The sequence below is a fragment of the Pseudonaja textilis genome, chromosome 7 (assembly GCF_049901715.1).
Source record: "Pseudonaja textilis isolate UNSWEBS1 chromosome 7, rPseTex1.2, whole genome shotgun sequence".
NCBI lineage: Eukaryota > Metazoa > Chordata > Lepidosauria > Squamata > Elapidae > Pseudonaja > Pseudonaja textilis.
The window spans coordinates 34379709-34400252 of NC_141996.1; the positions used below are offsets into that span (position 1 = coordinate 34379709).

Genomic DNA, 20544 nt, shown 5'->3' on the forward strand with positions numbered 1-20544 from the left:
AGAAATATGGAGAAAGCAAGGGAAGACAAAAGCAGACACAGAAGTTCAAAGCAAAATCAATAGTCAGCATAGTAAAACTAGTTATTTCCTTGAATAGTCTTGACTTTTAGTTAATGCTCAGGGTTTATAGTGGACTTGGAAGAGATAGTCTTTGTTATTTCCTTGGATGCCATGAGATAGGCTTTTTTTCTTTCTTTTGTATTTCTTTTTTAGGTTGAGAAATGTCTTCAGTTTTACAGACTACAAGAAAATGAAAGCCATCATTTCACTGTCAATTTTGCACAAAATTGTATCTGTCTGTCTGTCTATCAATTATTTGCTACCCATCTCATAGTTCACGGTGACTCTTGAATGCCTTCAACTGCAAATTATATTCAGTTTCTGATTTTATGAGTTTTATGAGAAATTGCCTTTCTTAAGGCCTTGTGATTGAATGATAAAGTGCTAGCCAATTTTCACTGATGGTGCCATTCTGATTATTCATTGGATTTTGATTCTGAATTTCTAAATACTGAAGTTCTCCTTTAATCTGTATATTTAATATAAATATTCATAGTTTAGAATAAAGTTTGATTGACATGCCTGAAAAAAATTATGATGCCCACAAAATATGTGAAACTGTGATATATATTCTATTTTTAATTATTTGTTTTGATATTAGGAGCGCCAGAGACTCGAGACCATTCTTAATCTATGTGCAGAATATTCCAAGACTGACAATGAACCTGCCACAGTCACTACCGTAGCTGATGTTCAGAAAATTAATAAAGAACTTGAAAAACTCCAGTTGTCTGATGAAGATTCAGTCTTTGAAGATTCTCAGATAATAGCAGACTCAAGATTCAGAGATCATTTGCAGCTTCCAGCTGAAGATTCTGATTTCTCTGAATTCAATGATCTTGGACAAAATTCTATGGGTTTCTTTTCTTCAAGAGGAACAAATAAACATTTAAATGGCAACAGGACAAGTTCACCTTTATCTTCTGCTTTCCTTAAGGATGTCACTGAATCTCCCTATCTAAGCATTATGTCAAAGGTAAATAGAATACTTTTCTGGTGGAAGGTTCATAAATATATTTTAACTGTTGGTATATTTTGCCAAACAGCAATTCCAGACATACTTACTTTTTTCTTTTTAGGACTGTTCCAAAGACTCTTTTTGTGGAGGATGGGTGGGAGAGGGAAAGACAATTCTTTTCTGGAAGCAGAAACAGATTGCAGTGTAGTTTGTGATTGATTATCATTACCAATACACAAAAGAAAGCTGTAATTTTCAGGTGTGGTGTCTTTTCAGCAAAATCTGCTTTCCAAAAAATGTATCTTCCTTTGATATGACAGGAAGGAATCATAGGCATAATCACACAGATTGCAGTTATATCAGTAGTCAAAAGTAAAGAGAGCAGCATTTTAATTTCATGTGTAGACATCTAGTTCAAACAGACTATCTTCAAAACTTACAGATAAAATGACCAAAAGATATTATCAGTAAGGGAAAAAACATATCTCAAGGGGAGAATATATCTTTTCTTCCTTTCTTTTTTTCCTGTTCGAATCTGTGTTGAGTCTTGATGACTGTCTGGATAAGGGTTTTTTTGGCAAGATTTTTGGAAGTAGTTTGCTGTTTGTTGCCTTATTCCTAGGCTGAGAGAATGTGACTGTAATCAAGGTTGCACAATTGCCTAAGGTAGAGCTAGAACTCGTTGCCACCCACTTTCAAGCCTGATTCCTTTAACTAAAACATTGTAGGAAACATGCTAAATAGGATTTATAGAATTACACTTTGAAGAACTTTCGTACCAAACTCTGAAATAATTTAACAATAATTATGCTTTCTGCATGCTTTTTGTGTTTGTGCTTATTTTGTTTATAGGAAAAAAATGTATGAAAATGAATGATTATTCTAGAATGTACTGTAACAGATTACTTAATTATTAAGTTATTATTATTAATTTTTAGTTGTTTTTAAGAAAAGAAAGAAAAATGATAAGACATGTTCTTCCTTTAAAAGCTCTTTTAAAAAAGGCAATTGTTGATTTGTTACAGTCACCAGAATGCATAAGCAATGAACAAATAACATCAGAACTTAATCAAATGGAAGAACAGCGCATTATAATACTAAATAACCTGGAAGAACTTGAACAAAAGATCAAAGACTTAAATGATCAGATGGATGAATCCTCCAGAGAGGTATAAGATCTCTTTTTTATTTCTGAATGATGGATTTTCATTTTTAAATATGCTATAAATTCTTGTTCTGGAATTCATACTTAGTTTCAAGACATTTATACAGATAATTAAAATGGTATTTCTCATAAAAAAAACATTTCATGACCACAAATAAAGTGAAGGAAGAAAGAAATAATTATACCTTTTAACTTCACTTACAATATTAGCTAACTCTTTTAGCACTTTCCTACATGGAATTAGTCCTAGACATTAATATAATTCAGATGCAAGAGTAGGATAATTAGATTTAGTAGTTATAATCTAGACTGTAAATTAGATACTGGTAAATTAGGACTTAATTTAAGAATCCCAGAGTTCTTTCCTGTAGAGATGAGCAGCATACAAATTAATTAATTGAATAAATAAATAATTTGTTGGGATTTATTCTGTACTACATCTTTAAAGAATTATATCTGTGATGATTAGTCTGGCAGAATATTACAATATGTTGTACTTACATTTTGTAAATATAAGAATATTGCAGATAGATAATCAGTTTGAACTGATTACTGCTGGCAGTGATACCCAATATAACAATTCCTCTGGATACTATATGATGTTCAGTAAATTGTACTTCTGAAAGCCCAGAGCATTCAAAGACGTGAGCTGTGATGATGCAGTGGTCAGAATGCAGTGTTGCAGGCTAATTCAGCTCACTGTCAGGAGTTCAATCCTCATCAGTTCAAGGTTGACACAGACTTCCAGCCTTCTGAGGTTGGTAATATGAGGACCGAGATTGTGAGGGGCAATATGCTGACTCTATAAACTGCTTAGAGAGTGCTGTAAAGCATGATGCAGTGGCATATAAGTCTAAATGCTATTTGTAAAGAATCCTCTCAATACATTCCTACTAATTTCAGCCCAATTATATACATTTCCATTTTATTTTCTTGCAATCTTATTTTTCCTCGAGTGTGCCAGTGCAATGATTTGTCACGAGGAAGTTCTTAAACTACAAGCCAAAAGAGCTAGACATTTTGTGAAAATAAGCTTGTTGTAGTTGATTTATGCATTCAATATTTTGCAGCATTTTCTGTTTGTTTAGGTATGCTTATCTATTTAAACCATTGTTTCTTTCTAAGGACAGTGTTTGTATTCAAATGTATATCATATATAAGTAAACTTTCAAGATATACTCTATGTTGGAATTACTTTATGAAGGAAATTGAGGTAGAGAAATTTTTTATGTTCTTAGATGGATATGGAATGTGCCCTATTGGAAGCAGAGCAGAAATCTGAAACAGCTGAACTGCTCAAGGAGAAGGAAATAGTAGATCATTTGAACAGGAAGATAGCAGAGTTGGAGAGAAATGTCATTGGTGAAAAGGCCAAGGTAAATAAGTGGATGATATCATATTTTAACCAGTGTGTTGGAATTTTAGAAAGAAGATACATTGTTCAAAATTAAAGGAAGAATACATTGATACATTGTTTAAAATTAAAGGCAGAAAAAAGGTGTTGCAACTTATTAAAAGACATATTTGTATCAATTCTCTCTGTCTCTCTCTCATAATGAACATCTATGCATTAAATAGTTTATTTTGCATTCTCTAGCCCATTATTTAACAATCTTATACTTTAGGAGACTTTGTCATAACCATTTAACATTTCAGACAGAACCATCTGATGGAGATGATTAGATGGAATTCCTGCACTAAGCAATAGGATTGGACTCAATGTTTTTAAATAGCTACCTCCTACTACTTATTTCTATTTCTAAGTGATGCTCATTAATTACATGTGTGATATATTCATATAGCCGTTATTCTGGCAATAATGTAATACTAGTTACAGTATGTAAACGGAAAACTCCTACAATCTAAGTGATAAATGAGCATCAGCTGTTCAACTGTTTACAATTAAATATTTGTAAACTTGAAGAAGAGCAAAAATATCAAAACACTGGATGTATTTTATAGGCTCATTATATCATATATGGCTGTTAACTGTACTACCTACAGTACCTTGGGAGGAAAAAGAAATATAGGGTATTATTAAATTTTAATGGATTATCTTAGGGTTAAAGAGATATGCAGTTAGAATGTTACTGCTATAATAAAGAGTATCTAAAGGAAAACACAATATGAGGATATGCTTTTCTCTTCCTACTGTAGTTTTGATAACTATAGCACTTGCATTTCTAAGCAAGTTCCATGGCTTCTTTTAAAAAGCAAACAGCTGAGAAAAATAATTTTGGGAGATCGGCGATCAAGGGTGGATAGCCCCTCTCCTAATTTTTACAAATAGGACCAAGTAATTATATATCAAATGTTGTACAATCTAACAGATAACAGATAATCAGAGTTGGAAGGGACTTTGTAGGTCATCTAGTCCAATCCCCTCCCAAGTGGGAGACCCTACACCATTTCTTTTTTAAAAAAAAAACAAATTTTATTAATTTTTAAGGACAATACAAACAAACAAGACATAAAATATAAGAACATAAGACATCTTTTCTGAGAACTGCTTATTGAATTTTAACAAAACAAATAAAACATCTTATTTGGAAACAGCATAATTCCAAATTATCACATTTCCATACAAACACAATTGGATCTGCATATTTATCTTATATATTCAACTTCGTATCTTTTTCCAGCTCTCTATTTCTCCCTTTCCTTCTATTCAATTATATTTCTTTTGCCTAAATTTCTATATCTTTTTATTCATCGTATACTTCCATCTATCTTGTTTACAGTTTCATTGTTCTCTCCCAACATTCTTCTAAAATTTTATTAATTCTCAATAGACAAACATAGACAAACAAAACACAAAACATAAATACATAAAACTTCTTTTTGGAAAGCGGAAACCCCAGGTTACATCTTTTTGTACAAATTCATGCTCACCTTATATACTATTTCGTATCTTATTTAACATTCTATATTTTCTATATGTTTTCTCTCTATTCACTCTCTTAATTCTATTTTATTTATTTCATCTCGATTTAAATCATTATACTTGCATCTTTTGTCCATTCTTTTTCAATTATCTATTTATCTTTTCTTTCTAATACAATATTTCTCCTGTAATCACTGGTTGAAGTATGACGCCTTTTTATCTTTCCCCTAAATTTAACACTCAAAATAATACATAATTTCCATACTGATTCTGCTTAGTACATTCTACATACTACATTTTAGAATAAGAAAAAAAAAGCTTATAATATAGTAAAAACAATATTCCATAGGAAATTAAACTCTATTATTAAATCTTAAACATTTTATACATTCCCTTTAATGTATTGTTAACTCATATAGTATTCCAATTTTCTAGGTCTATTTCAAATACTAATATTACAATACAATCTTATGTACTTTTGCAGAATCTTTTTTTAAATTGTATTTTACCCTTTGTCTCTAAAAAAAACCCTGTTTTTTAACATCTTGTTTTAAGCCTTTATGACTTCTCTTCCCTTTTTCCCTTCCTTTCTTGTCGATTCTAACCTTTTTACCCCCCCCATCTCTCAATCTCTGCTCTCTTAGTCTCCCCTCTCTGTTGTATTCCTTTTTTCTGTTGCTTTCTGACATTGTATCGATTTTTCACCTTATTTTTCCCTTTCTTGGTTGCTTTTTTTGAGTTCTGAATTCTCCGTTTTCTTTCCCCTCTTTCCCTTTTCTTCCTCAGCAAAGATTATTTGTCCATTAAAGATGGCTTCTTCTTCTTCATCCCAGCTTTCTTGTTGTTGTAATTCCTGGTAGGTAGAAATCGCCATTTCTAAAAAGTGAAAAATAGATCCAGAAGAGCCTTTGCCTTCTTGTTCCTCTTCTTTTAATTTTTGGAATTCCATTTTCTATTCTTTAACAGATAATGCCATTATAAAAAAAAATTTTTAAACAACCCAAATGTTTTTAGTCTTTCAAGGAATAGTTTCCAAAAGTCACAAAGTCACAAAGCAACCGAAATCAGGACAAACTGTTTCATTTAGCACTTTCTTCTTTTTATACTTTCTCTTCCTGGGGTAGAATTCAATTGCACAGTTCCAAAATAATTTTTTAGAAGTCTTATTGCCGTTTATCTCTGATCTTATAAGCTCCAAGCAGTCTCCTCCAGTAAAATCTTAATATAAGTTCTTTACCTCTCCCTTCACACTTATAGCAAAAAGATTTTAGTTTTTAATTCCAATGTTCAGAAATCTTTAATATCCCCTTGGCTTTCATTTTCAAGTTTAGTTACTTTCTGTGCCAAAGCAGGTTTCTCCAATTTCCATCTGCTATTTCCGTAGGGAAGGAGAGTGAGAAAAAATAAACTTTCCCTTTCCACTTTCTTCCGCCGCTTTTTATGATCTTCTTAGGAAACAATGTATCGTTTAAAAAATTAAATTTCCAGGGTATTTAGATGTTCCTTATTGTCCCGGTTCAGCCAAAAACTTTCACTTTCTCAGACTTCCTCCTGCACAATCTTGTCCGGCTGCAAGCTTCTTTGTGGCGGCCATTGCTGACCGCCGCTCCACCACCTTTGGAAAAGGGAGTTGTGCCGGCTGAGAAGGGGGGTTGCGATATCCCCGGACCCCTACCAGGATCTCCCCTATCTTCAGTAACCTCTACGGGGTAACCATAGCCTCCAAATCCAGCTGGATCGGGGGCACTCCAGCAGCGAGTGCAGCAGGAACCGCGCACGATCGTGGATTCCTACCGCCGCCGAAGCCTTACAAACTGGAAGTGCACCCTACACCATTTCTGACGAATGACAGTCCAATCTCTTCTTGAAAGTCTCAAGTGATGGCGCTCCCACAGCTTCCGAGGGCAAGCTGTTCCATTGTTTGATTGTTTTCACTGTCAGAAAATTTCTCCTTATTTCCAGGTTCAGTTTCCATCCATTATTCCTTGTCTGGCCTACAGATGCTTTAGAAAATAGCTTGACCTCTTCCTCTCTGTGGCAGCCCCTCAAATATTGAAACATTGTTAATCTAATTGCTTTCATATACAATGAAGTTTATTCTGGTCCTAATTCAGGTCTGATACATGCTAATCTACTAGTTCCTTATTTGATATACTGTAGCTTTTATTTCAGGATCTTCCCCACTCACTTCATAGAAAGAAACAATATAATTTCATAGCAATAGCATTGGTTTATAGATTTGTAGATTGGATTACCAATAGAAAAGGAGATTGAATTATCTTGTACCTTCTAGAAACTCATTAGAATGTCCATACTGTTCTGATTAGAGAGTCAAGGTTACATTTGTAATTGTTGCTTATGTTTATGTTTAAATCTGTTCTGAAGGCTTTCAGCATATTTTTAAAACAGAAAAAATAGCTCTGCTTCAGTTAGGCATGTTTGTTAATCTCCAGTTAGTGAGGCATGTGCCATTCTATACATCTCATATAACTAACTGGTGGGAAGATGTAAAGGCAGAAGATATGCTAGTTTGAATCTCCTAACTCCCCCGTCCCCTGTTACTTAATACAGCTCATGAACTGTGTTCATTCATTAGTAATAAATGAATCTTGTTGGCTTCCATTTCAGTTCCAGGGACAATTTAAAGTTTTAATGTGAATAATAAAATATAATTTTGTCATATCCTATTGCTTATTCTTCTCTTTAGAGGTTAGTTTTCAACATTATGCTCAGCAATTAAATTGTAAAAGTATTTTCCCCCATGGACTTTTGTAGAGAAAGATCTGTAAAATAATTTTGGTAATTTATTTTATATTTTTGTAATTTCTAAAAAGAATTATTAATTCCAAACAATAGTGCAGTCTTTCAGTCTACATTTGTTTCTTTTAGATTGAAAATGTCTACTTCCTTGAAATAAACACAGCTGAATTCACTAGAACTGTTTGTTAGTAAAACTATATAATTTATGCTGAATATTATCCTGAAACTGATACCACATTTCTACCTATTTCCATTTTATGGTTTTGCTTTTCATTTCTTTTTTATAGTAAAGTTATAATTAATGATTATAGGTACAACAATAAAAATAGAAACTAAAAAATAAAAATAAAAAGAGCAGACAGTGTAGAAAAGAAAGAATAAAATGGAGACGAAAGAAAAGTACAAATAAAAAAAGAAAAATATACAAAGAAGTGACTTACAATGTGCATCACAAATATAAATATTAGTAATTTATCATGTCCTCTTAAAATACAACAAATTGTCTATTTTTCCCAGATCTTATTTCCATAAACAAATCCATAAAGCATTGTCATTTCAGTTTTGGTCAAAGTTAAAGTCCATTAAGGGTTACCGGAAATAATAAGACATCGATGGTAACCTTGATCAAATACACCAACTTTATATCCCCTTCTTTTATAACAGTCTTCTAACAATTATAATCTTTAAGGTTGTCAGCTCTTTTTTTCACAGAGCCTCTTCAATCTCCCATTTTTTTTTTCCTCCAGAAGCAGCTCTTATTTTCTTAAAAGTTGTGATGTTTAATAGCAATTGGATGTTCATGAAGAGCGAAATATTAGATTGTATGAAAGATAAAACACTTTCGCTCATTAAAATGTAGCGGTTGTATTTGTACATTTGATAGCCTTGTGTTCAGGAAAAGGGTTAAGAACGTCTATGAAGTCTCTTTCTGGACACCTGCTTGATAGGAAATCTCGTTCGTATTTGTATGATGGTTGTAAAGCATGTGTTTCTAGGGCTTGTGAAATTCTGAAAAAGCAATGCCATGAATGAAAATGTAACCAGATTTCCATCTAATTGATCAGCAGCTGCACTGGCTTCCTCTTTCACATGATTATCATTAATGGCAGTTTCAAAGTGACTGCATTTATGAGCAATTTTATCTGTAAAACATTAAAGCCTTTATAGTACACTGTCAAGGCAAGGAAACCTTTTACAACTCTTAAATCTGGGTTTATGAATTATTTTTAATTAGAAATAGTCAATAGTTTGATATTATGACTGTTTAGACAATAAACTTAAGTATGGCTTGTGAAGTTATAGGTATATTTCTCTCTTGTCCTCTCTACCTTTATTCTGTTGTGCAGTATCTTGGCACAACATTAATCCAGAGATAAAGTGTAATATCAAAAATCAGGAAATCTGTGTGAAGATACTTTGTTCTGTTTTGTGTTAATACTTTGGAACAATTTAGTTTACACAAGCTTGACTATTCATTGTAAAGCCCCGATGTGACCAAGATTATGACCAATATATTTGCCCATTGCCTTGTTTTACAAAGCCTTGCAGCATTGTCCAAATGGGATATAATTGTCCTATTTGGGATATAATTCTGGCATTCTGGTATTTTATGGAAAGTATTGAATCATTTTCTAATTGGAATTTATAATTTTTGAGGGATTTGAAGTTCAGCTGGTTCAGTTTTTTTCAGTTATACTTCTGGCTTAACAAACATTTCTTAAATTAAGCAAGTTTGAAGACTTGCAAGAGGGAGGACTAGATTTTTCAGAACTATTTTGCAGTTCAGAATGTTAATACTTGGGAAACTGCAACATTAAATTTTACAGTTTGGAATTTGTTGCTTCTTGTATAAAATATGTCTTTGTCCTCCCTAACAGATTAATTATTTTCACAGTAGAAAAAGCTTTGATATAAGCTGAGACAAATAAAACAGATGTTTCAAGTTGAATTTTCTCCAGAGAAAGAGATTCCTTGCTTTGTTTATGTGAAGCAGACAGGGTTTATAGGCTCCTGCCACAGCTGGGAATCCAAGCAGGATTTGAATTTTGTTGATGATATTTGATACAGTCACAGCTGTCCAAGAGAAAAGGACATATATATTCAGGATGGATTGGGACTTCTCCTTTCTTCCTGCCTTAGGACTTCAGCAGGCTTCATTTCTCTTTTGCTGACCATCTCCTGGTCAGGATGCTCAAATCTTCCTAAGAGCAAAGTTCCAGTAGAAAGGCAAACAGATAGCTACACTCAATCATGCATGTTCATCTGGGTGGAAAAAGGCCTACTGTGAAGAGGGGAAGGAAATGGAGAATGATAGCTGCAGCACTAAGAAGCAGGAGTTTGTTCTGGGCCAGTTCCCAATTGAATACTTGGCTAAGCTTGTGGCTTCCTTTGAGATATCAAAGGGTATGTAGAGAGATAAGTTGTTCCGTTATACCCTTTAGATTATGCATGTGGATATCTCTAGGATTTCCTAACTATTAGAGAAAATAACCCAGCTCCCTTCTAGCATCACAAACTATTTGATTTCTGATATTTTTTTAGTTATAAATTTTTGTGTTATAAACAAGTGTTTATAGCTGCATGCATTATTTTAGGCATGGTTTTTTTATAAATGAAGTACATTTGGGGGTTTGTATGTAATAAGATATAAGTTGCTGTTTTTAAAAACAAAGTACAAAGTGCTTGAAACCAATGACAGGAATAAAATGGCATATAAATATTTTGTGAAAAATATATTGCAAATATAATCAATGTAATTGTATATGTATGGAAGGGATATAGATGATTATGTTCTGTACTATCTAGAAATTGTGACTAATTTTTAGGGATAAGAGACCTAGGCAGTTGTCTATTCCTTTTTCCTCCTTTTGTTCTGTTTTATGGACATTCCATTTATAACAAAGTTTTAAAATAAATATATTAAATTAATTGTATAGGCACAGCATGCATACATGTGGATTACAAAGTTTGTATAATATATCTACTGAATTTTTAAAAGAATACTTTGAAAAATCTTTCCAAGGTATTGCTGTTTTAAATCCAAGTATCCATATGAAAACTTTTAATAACTTTTTTGTAAACAGGGGACAATAAACAATTATATTTGTGTCTAGATACAATTCTGGCCAATGTACACTTTTATATGTAAAATTAATACTTATTAAGTAACCCCTTAATTCTGGAAGAGTTTGCTGGAAATTGTACAATTTACAGAATTTAGTCTTATTTTACAAAACAAATATGTCTTGTGTGCCATAACATTTTATTCAGAAAAAAATTTCCCATTGTATCTGTCTGTAGCACATAATACAGTAAGCGTATTATAGGGTAGTGGAATAAATCTTCAATATTCGTGTTTATATGGTGATCACTGTCTGTTCAAGATAGTGCCCCTTTTTTTTAAAAAAAAAACCACCCCTATTCTTTATGTGTTTCTGTTGTATAAAAGACATTAATTCTGATCTAACAAAATGCATGTCTCCAGTCTTAAGAAAAAATAGGAAATGGCTCTTCCATTTGGCATTATATTTCCTTGTCTATCCATTACATGCAGCTGTTAACCTTCCAAATTAATGACTTCCCTTGTAAGATGAGCTCAATGACATCCTTGTATTTAGTATCACTGAACAACAGAAGATGCTAACTTTTCTCTTTAGCTTCCTTGTTACCCTGGCAAATGAACGTGTTTGAATGAGAAGAAGCTCTAAGAATTCATAAAAGTACCAAGAGAAGTTTATAGGATTTCTTTTTGTTTTTGAAAGGCTCAGTAACATTCTAGCAGATTAAGATTATTTCAGTTTTCATTGCCAGTGGAACAGATACAGATACTTAATTTTTCACTAAACAATTTTTAAACTTGTAGCTGTAGAAAACTAGCTTTGCAATGGATTTTTTAAAAAAGGGACCCAAGAACATCTAATAAGTTATTAAGCCAGTAAGCTTAATGTCTGTTTATGTGCAAACTGATAGAAGTAATCATCAAAGAAATGTAACTAAGCATGTAGATAAACACACCTTAAAATCAGCATGGATTCTGTGCAATCTACTTAAAAACATTTAGGTAGGCTAAGGTGAGCTTTAGTATGATTCAGCAGGGTTTTTGATATGCTCTTCCGTTCATCAGTACTGCTACAATGTAAACTGAAACTTAACAGTATGGCAATCCCATGGAGTCCTAGGAACTCTTAAATTAAATATTGAATCAATGAGCTTTACATTATAGAAATTTTCTTATAAATCAGAGAAAGAATGGTTTTTTCTTGCTGATTTAGAATGTTCCAGAGTATTTTTCTTTTCAGTATACCATAAAAATAAACAGTTCTCATTGATAGGCCAGCTGTGAAACTCTGGTAGACAGCTGTGAGATATTGGCTTACCTCTTCTTTGTATGAAGTTCTCTGTTCCCAAAACTTTTTCTTGCTTTATATAAGAACATGAAGATATATTGTGATGCCCCTATACCTGTTTTCTTAGGAAATATGAAAGTAAAGGATGAAAGGGAGATTTAGCTATGAACAAGGAAATTCTGTGACCCCTAATGTAGTTTAGGATCAAAAGGAGAAAATTGGGGGGGGGGGGAGATAAAGAGCCCAGTGAAAAGTTAAGAAAGATGCTTCTTAGAAACCTAGCAGATTGAAATAAAAATATTTTATTCTTCCAATTAGAGTTACACCATCAGCAAACCTATTGCAAAAATCATAGTATTATTCAGAAAAAAAAAACTTTAGTTATAGGATTGGTCATTTTGTGCAATAATTCTATTCAATTTTAATAATCTAACTTGCCAGTGGAAGTTAAGCCTACAAGGATCTATTGATGGAATAACACAAAATATCTGGTATATTGTTGATGAAATATCACGTTTTTATGCATTTGTAATCTTTTTTTTCTTCAAAACCAAACCAAACATTTTATGAGAAATTTATACAGTAGTGTAACATTAACATTTAGTCTGCTTTGATTTGGGGTAAAAGAAATCTACATGGATATGGAAAAATGTTTTGCCATATTTGAGACAGGAGCTAATTGGCTTAGAATTTGTGTTATCTGATCAGGATAGGATTCCTTCAGCTAAACTAGATTTTTCCCCAGCATGTTTGATCACTGAAACAGAATTTCCTGCCCCAACCACTTATTGTTGAATGATCTCTCTTTTTTCTGCTTACACTGACTTAAGAACTACTTATCTCTTTGTCTGTTATCTTTATGTCATTGCAATTAATCCCTATTTTCTTTACACTGGAGAGCATGATTGTCCAACCTTCTGGTTTGCCTGGGCTACATTGTGTGATGAGGAATAGTCTTGGGCTGCATATAAAATATATAATTAATGTATATAAATAACAAACTTCCTTTATTTTTTAATATTTTTATCATCTTGTTGGACTGCATTACTAGCTCTTCCAGGCCACATACAGCCAATGGGCCGCAGGTTGGACATATCTGCTGTAAAGCCTTTGCCTTATTTTCCTTCTATCATTAGGAAATTAACATGTTACCATTTCTGTTTCATCGTAGCTAATGTATCATTGAACCTGAAAGCATTAAAGGTAACACTTCATCTGGAACAAAACCCCAGAAATAATATGATAGCTCCGGGAGTATAATTACAAATCTAACTGTGACTTTGTTTCTGCTAATTAAGAATACATACAGAGAATGGAAATTAATTAATAAAGTTTATACTGGGAACATACATGTTCTCAAATCTGAGTATGGCTTTGTTACAGATACAAGTCATTGTACAGTAATGTTTTATCTTTATTAATGTAAATATAATCTTGAAGAATATGGAACTAATAAAATCCCCATGATAAGGTTCTTCACATATGTTGTGATTATGACTTCCACAATTCCTGTTCCCCATGCTGAGAGTTGTGACCCCCAATACATCTACAGGGAGCTAGGTTCCTGAAGATAGCCTTACATCACACAACATGTAGTATGATTTATGGCAACTCTTATTTATGTAACATTGTAACATAGAATTACCATATGTTCCAAACTACAAGGCAATTTCTCTTTGGTTACCATAAAGGTCCGTATCTTCTGAACAGACTTTTTTATTATTATTATATGAGATTAATTTTTTCGTATATGATGTTAAATAGCAGAATATATACTGACAAGCATCTATAACAGGTTGACTAAACCACCTTTTGGATATTCCCAGGTTGTTAAAATTATGTTCAGAATATTGCACTAATATGCAAAATAGCTACAGCCTACCAGCATGCAAAGCATTCTTTTGAAGCATTTAGCTCATTCCTTCAGTTTCACCTCTTTGCCCTTCGCCATTCAGAATCACTAACTACTGCTTGGGTTTAAAGGTAATTCTGTTGTTTATTTTTATGGCTCAAACTCCAGGAAAAAATAAAGCTTGATGCTGAGAGGGAAAAACTAGAAAAGCTTCAGGAGCTTTACTCCGAGCAGAAGACTCAGCTTGATAATTGCCCCGAGTCCATGAGGGAACAATTACAGCAGCAGCTTAACAGGGTCAGTAGCATGGATGTGGTGTTTCTTTAGTGATTGTTATCAGATCAAGCCCAAAGATTTCTAACCAACTCTTTTTCATGGCTTCAGTGCTGATTTTCTATATTGCTGTTAAGAATGTAAGTGCATGGTGACAACTAAACAGAATGTGAAAAGCTGGATTAACAATGGATGTGCACTACAGGCTTCAAAAGTTATCAGTCATCTAAGGCTTAGCACTCTGTGACATTGAACACTAAAGTATGACTGAGTATGAGTGGAATTTTGATGTTTAATCAGATTAGGAATAGATAAGATCTATTTGTCTAAATATGGAAAGAATTCTCAATTAGGCATGAAGGATTACTTATTTAATTCTTACTGCAGCATTATTAATCTTAAATGTGCATATTCACTTCGAAAATTAATGTATAAACTAAGCCCTTCCCCAAATTATTCTTTCCTATTAGATTGTATTTTGATCATTCCATGTAATTTGATGACTGCTTTGTTTTAATTTTACAACCGTTGTAAATATAAATTTATAACACAATAAAAAAGAAACATAGGAAATAGTGGGAGATTTGGGAATATGGAAAGGTCATCCAGACTAGAATCATCAAACATTTCCAGATCAGATGATTATGAAAGCAAAACCTATTTTTTTCTTTCCTGAAAAAGAAAAAATTTAAAGTGAAATTTGGTAAAAATAAATAAATAAATAAATCTGAGGCATGTAGCTGAAGTCAAACAGCCTACAAACAGTTCATTCATGATCCAAGCCATAATCATGCCCATTCTAAACTGCAACATTTCTTCATATTGGCACCCCCTTTAATATAATTTAAAGATTTGTTTTCTTTTTTTGAAGTGCATATTTAGCATCTAAATACCTCTGTTCATGATGGCTAGGCTAAAATAAAACAATGGATCTGTTGTCATTGATTAATTTGAGGATGTACATGATAATTTTAATTTCAGGTCAACAGGTATTTTAAAATCATGCTTAAATAGACTTAGGCATGCTTAAATAGACTTCTCTAGGATGTAATTTATTTTTATTTATTTATTTTTTATTTTGCTTTATGTCAGCTTTCACAAGCACAAGTCTTTAAAACTGATACATTTATTTTTATTTTTCTTATTGAAGGATGCAGACTTGTTGGAGGTAGAAAGCAAACATTTTGAAGATTTGGAATTTCAGCAGCTTGAAAATGAGAGCAGATTAGACGAAGAAAAAGAGAATTTAACACAACAGCTTCTGCGTGAAGTTGCTGAATATCAGCGTAGCATTGTTAGCAGAAAGGTAATTTTTTAAAAAGAAAAATGATCAGATCATTATCTTTGAATATTTCAGTGCCAGCTGATTGCAGTTGTTAATCTAGCCAACAACTAGCAATTTAACTAACAATTCAGTTAATCATTAATTTCTGGATTTGCCCACTAAGGTTTAGTAATTACTTAACATATGAAAAATATTCTAAAGTATTATATTTTCATTTCTTTGTTTCTTAACAAGAACATTTTTTTATTTTTAAGAGAGATGGTACCTTTCCGAGAAACTTATTTGTCTTTGTACACATGTTCTGTAACATTCATAAATACCTATCCTCCCATAATTCTTCTCTTTCTATTTACTCTTCTATTTTGGAGTAGTACTAGAGGAATATTGATAGTGCCATCTATTAGTGCTGCTGGAATATGCAAGCATGTGAAGTCCAATCACAGGACTTCTACCCAATACAAAGAAAAAAAATAGAGTGAGATGTTACTTCTTCTGTAATCTTCTCTGTAAATTTGTGTAAATTTGACTTTCAAATGGGTAGGAACTATATGAACAATACTCTAAAGCTCATATTAAGTATGTGTTAACATTATCTTTATGATAGGAAAAGGTTTCTGCTCTCAAAAAACAAGCCAATCACATTGTACAACAAGCACAAAGAGAACAAGATCATTTTGTGAAAGAAAAAAACAATTTACTAATGATGTTGCAGAGGGTAAGCAATTCTTCCTTTTTCTTCCAAGAACTTAATTAAATGTTACAAATACAGATATTATGTGGCTCAACTTCCTCTTTTTTTAAAAAAAATGTAAACACATATAGTTAGTATAATACCACCATGTATCATAGAGAAGTCTGTAATATATACAGTCCAATGAAGAAGTGAATAATGTATATAGTGAAGCCAATTGGAACTGTATTTTCCATAACACTGGAATGAATATGAATCTTTACATTAACATGCAGTGGATTTGTTAAATTTTCCTCAGCAGGTGTATCAGGAAAAGTACAAGTATATTTGTGTATATCATCTAGTGTTTGCTGAGGGAATTAATTGGTATTAAAACCAATCCAGCAAACAAATTGGGAAGGATATCTCTATTGTCTATACTGTGAAGATAGAACAAAAATTTTAAAAATGCATTTGTGAACAATATTCAGTTGAAACATCTTAAAAAAATTTTTTTTTACAAATCTAGTTACATTTGAAAGAAAAGAAATACAGTTTAGACATTTGTATAACATCTGTCTCAAATATAACTTATTTTTTACAGGAGAAAGAAAATCTTTGCAATTTAGAAAAGAAGTATTCCTCACTATCTGGAGGCAAGGGATTTTCTCTCAGTCCCAGCAGTCTAAAAGAGGTAGTGTGAGATTTGGGAGAAAGGGTTGGTAACTGCCTTATTTTCCATATTATTGCAACCAAAGTTCAATGAAAAATGACTTGTATTTCACTACTTCTATAAAAGGACTCATTAATATTAATTGCTAATATTTTGACGGTGGTCAGTTATTGTAAGGAGGATTTTCTAATAAAATGTGACATAGACATGTGCACTAAAAGGAAATATGTATTGTTTTGAAGCACAAACATTACATTCATTACAAGCATTACATTCCAGGCGTTCAGCTTAAGCTTTTGGATCAAGGATGGTTGGGTAAGTTCTAGGGTTTGAATGAAACAAATCCAGAGGAATCAAAGATTATTTTAACAGGGCATGTAGTGTGGTGCTGAAATAATTGATCTTCTAAATGGTCTTCAGTTTTCTTAGATTCCGTGTCCTTTTTTTTTATCTTATTCCATTTGCATGCAAACTTCAGTGATCATTTTTTTTATTATGCAGACATATATTTCAGTGTTAGAAGAGTTGTAAAAAATGTGACACATTAGAAAGGAAAAAGAAAAAATCAGATTCTTTGAGTGCATCCTTTCAGTTCTTGCTTGTGCCTAAAACTTTTCTGCTACTATTGCTGCTGCTCTAACGACTTTCTTATTTTTATTGAGAATTGCAGCTGTTATAATCCTTGTATAAAGAATATTAGAATAAAGAATTATTAGAGTATTCTGCAAAACATTTGATTTCAAACATATCTCTGGTTCATGAATTTATTTTGATAGAATTGAAAAAGTAAGATTCTGTCATATTTTTGTTTCTTCTAGTGAGCTTCATATTTTAAAAGACTTTTAAGTGTTTGCTTGCTTTAAAAAGCAGCTTAATTCCCATTCTTTATTGGGATCGTGCTTGAAAATAGTCAAGCATGACTATTCAAATAGTCAAATTTTCAGAGTGCTACATAAAGTCTTTCTAGAATATGGTAGTGTTTTATTTAAGCACTTATTATATTAACCTGAGATAATATGAAAATTGTAGTAAATGTAAAGCATGGAGAGTTCAGCATAGATGATTGAAAAAGTATGTCAAGAAAACAGTTTTGTAATATCACAGCATTGGCTGTATCACTCTAAACTAACTTTCACAGATAATTTCAAATTTTAATATTCTTGCATGCCTTTTGACTTTTGCTTTTGTATGTTTAACCTCTGAATTCCTCCTTTTAGGATTTTGTGAATGTAAATGACATTAGTGACCCGCATGGCAATTCCACGAATATCTCCCCTTCCACTCAGCCCCCCTCTGCTGCTGCTGCTGTTCCCACTGAACCTTCCACAGCTGGCCTGATAAGCCAGTCACAAAATAAAGAGGTTTGTTGGAGAGATGTTTGCCATGTGTAAACATTATGCTTTCAAATTTTGTTCCCTTGGTGTTCACAGGTTGTAGTAAACCTTTTTATCAGTTAAAAAGTTGGGTAGGGAGATGAGTTAATTTTTCTCCTATGGGTCTCTTTCAGGAACAGATGTGTGTATGTTTATTTGTCTTGGGTGTATCTTGTGTCTTCCGTTCTTTTCCAGAGTGCTGATAAAGTAACTGGGATTTTGTTATATTCTCATTGAACCCTTATGTTTACACCATTCCCATTTTAATTTCCAGAAAAAAACAGCAAAGCAAGGTCTATTTTCCCTAATAGGATATCATAAACCTAGTATCAAAATATTAGGTGTGGTGGAAGAAAAATACCATTTGTTTTTTTCTGTAAACTGTAAATCACACTTCATGCATCTGATAAAGTGAGCTCTGGCTTTTCCCACAATAAACTTCTTTGTAGTATTTGCATCCTGTATGTATGTTTAAAACTCTCATACCATTTCTTTTTTTTCTATAAAGCTAAGATCACCTTTCTGTTATGGATCTGTGATTCCTCACTCTCTCTCTCCTCGCCCTCTTGCACAACTCTCACCAGCCGACTGGCCTGAGGTCAGGGCTGCCAATATAGAGTCTTTTACTTTACCTGATACACCACCTCCTCTACCAGCTAAGAAAAACCGAAGGGAACCCCAGGTAACATGCCAGAAGGCAGGCTGTCTTGGTAATGATATGATTATCGTTGCATGCCACAGTTTGAAAAAGTGCATGGAAAATAATCATTAGTAAGCTCTCCAGAACCCTAAAGGTCTGAATGTATGGTCCTTTTCCTTAAAACTGACTGATGGAATTCTAACATTTTGCACACAGAGTTCTATGTACATTAGTTGAGAAAATTTGTACATGCATCTTGTTAAGGACCACCCACTTAAACATCATCTTAGGCATGCACAATTTCTTTATTGAGACCAATGTCTTTACTCTTAACAGTTTTATGTCACACTGACATATACAGTGCTGGTTAGTAATATTACAATCCTTTTTCTGTAAAAGTAGGAGTTGAAGAGATGATTTGAAAATAATTGTTTATCTTCATTAACATTTTGAATGGCTATTATCCAGTGGTGAGCTGCAAAGTGGTTTACCACCAGTTTAGTGGGTATGGCTTGGTGGGTGTGCTTTGCATGCATGCGCACACTTTGCGTGCGTGCCAAACAGCCACTTTGCGCACCCGCAGAGGCTTTCCTACTAACCTCCTGCAATCCTGCACTCTCCCTGTAGCTTTAACAGCTGATGCGTGGCAATCTGCTATGCCATGCAAAGCAGCTGCGCTTCAAAGGCAGGGAATAAAGGTCAGTATGGGAGAGCAGGCAGGTGGGCCCAACAGCAGCTCATCAGAGAGTTCAGTCTCCGCGCTGATCTTCGGTTCTACCAGTACACCAGAACCAGGACGAACTGGTAGAATAGCACCACTGCTATTGTCTCATTCTGATACTGGCATAGACTTATATGTATGGTATGAAGCATTAAGAATGCTTCCAAAATAACTCTGAAGCCACATTCACAGTTTACAAGCAAAGCACTCTGAAATCTGTTCCAAATATGAGATTATATTTCATTGAAGAATTCATTTATAGATCTCCTATATTTGTAGCCACAAGTTGTTTTCTTTGAGTAGATACTTGGTAATGATATGATTATTGTGGCATGCCACAGTTTGAAAAAGTACATGGAAAATAATCATTAGTAAGCTCTCCAGAACCCTAAAGGTCTGAATGTATGGTCCTTTCCCTTAAAACTGACTGATGGAATTCTAACATTTTGCACACAGAGTTCTATGTACATTAGTTGAGAAAATAAAAGTTACATTTTTATTACATGGTAAACTTTGCTGGTATCCCTGTGTGTTACTGAGGAAGAAATCAATTTTAGACTACATTCTTTAGCTTCTTCTGGATAAAACAACTTCAGAACCCTTAATCCAGAGGTGGGCTGCTGCCAGTTTTGCACTGGCTTGGCCAAACCGGTAGTTAAGATTCTGCACAGTTTGGCGAAATGACAAATCCCATCACTGATGGGTCTTGCCCCCGCTCGGTTCATTTTGGGGGGCCAAATACAGCCTGAAAATGGCCCCCAAAACAAGCTGAAAATGGCGGGGGTGGGACCAGCCAGTGGTGGGATTAGCCCCAACTGTCTGAATGCTACCCCTGTGTTTGAGGTGAGCGGCCAGGAGGCATAGCTGGGTGTGATGAGTGATGT

At 33.3% G+C, this 20544-nt stretch overlaps 1 protein-coding gene across 12 annotated transcripts in view; it reads left to right on the forward strand.

The window, feature by feature from the left end:
* Positions 1-20544, forward strand: part of PHLDB2 (pleckstrin homology like domain family B member 2) — a 60919-nt gene that overhangs the window by 20606 nt on the left and 19769 nt on the right. For 4 of the 12 annotated variants that reach the window (XM_087937414.1, XM_087937423.1, XM_087937416.1 and 1 more), the window contains 9 exons: positions 662-1036; positions 2044-2187; positions 3422-3559; positions 14194-14322; positions 15449-15604; positions 16188-16298; positions 16858-16947; positions 18144-18287; positions 18808-18981. In XM_087937414.1, coding sequence (XP_087793540.1) covers positions 662-1036; positions 2044-2187; positions 3422-3559; positions 14194-14322; positions 15449-15604; positions 16188-16298; positions 16858-16947; positions 18144-18287; positions 18808-18981 — 1461 coding nt within the window. The remainder of the gene's footprint in view (positions 1-661; positions 1037-2043; positions 2188-3421; positions 3560-14193; positions 14323-15448; positions 15605-16187; positions 16299-16857; positions 16948-18143; positions 18288-18807; positions 18982-20544) is intronic. The other 8 variants (XM_087937417.1, XM_087937418.1, XM_026700778.2 and 5 more) reach the window with 6 other exon arrangements.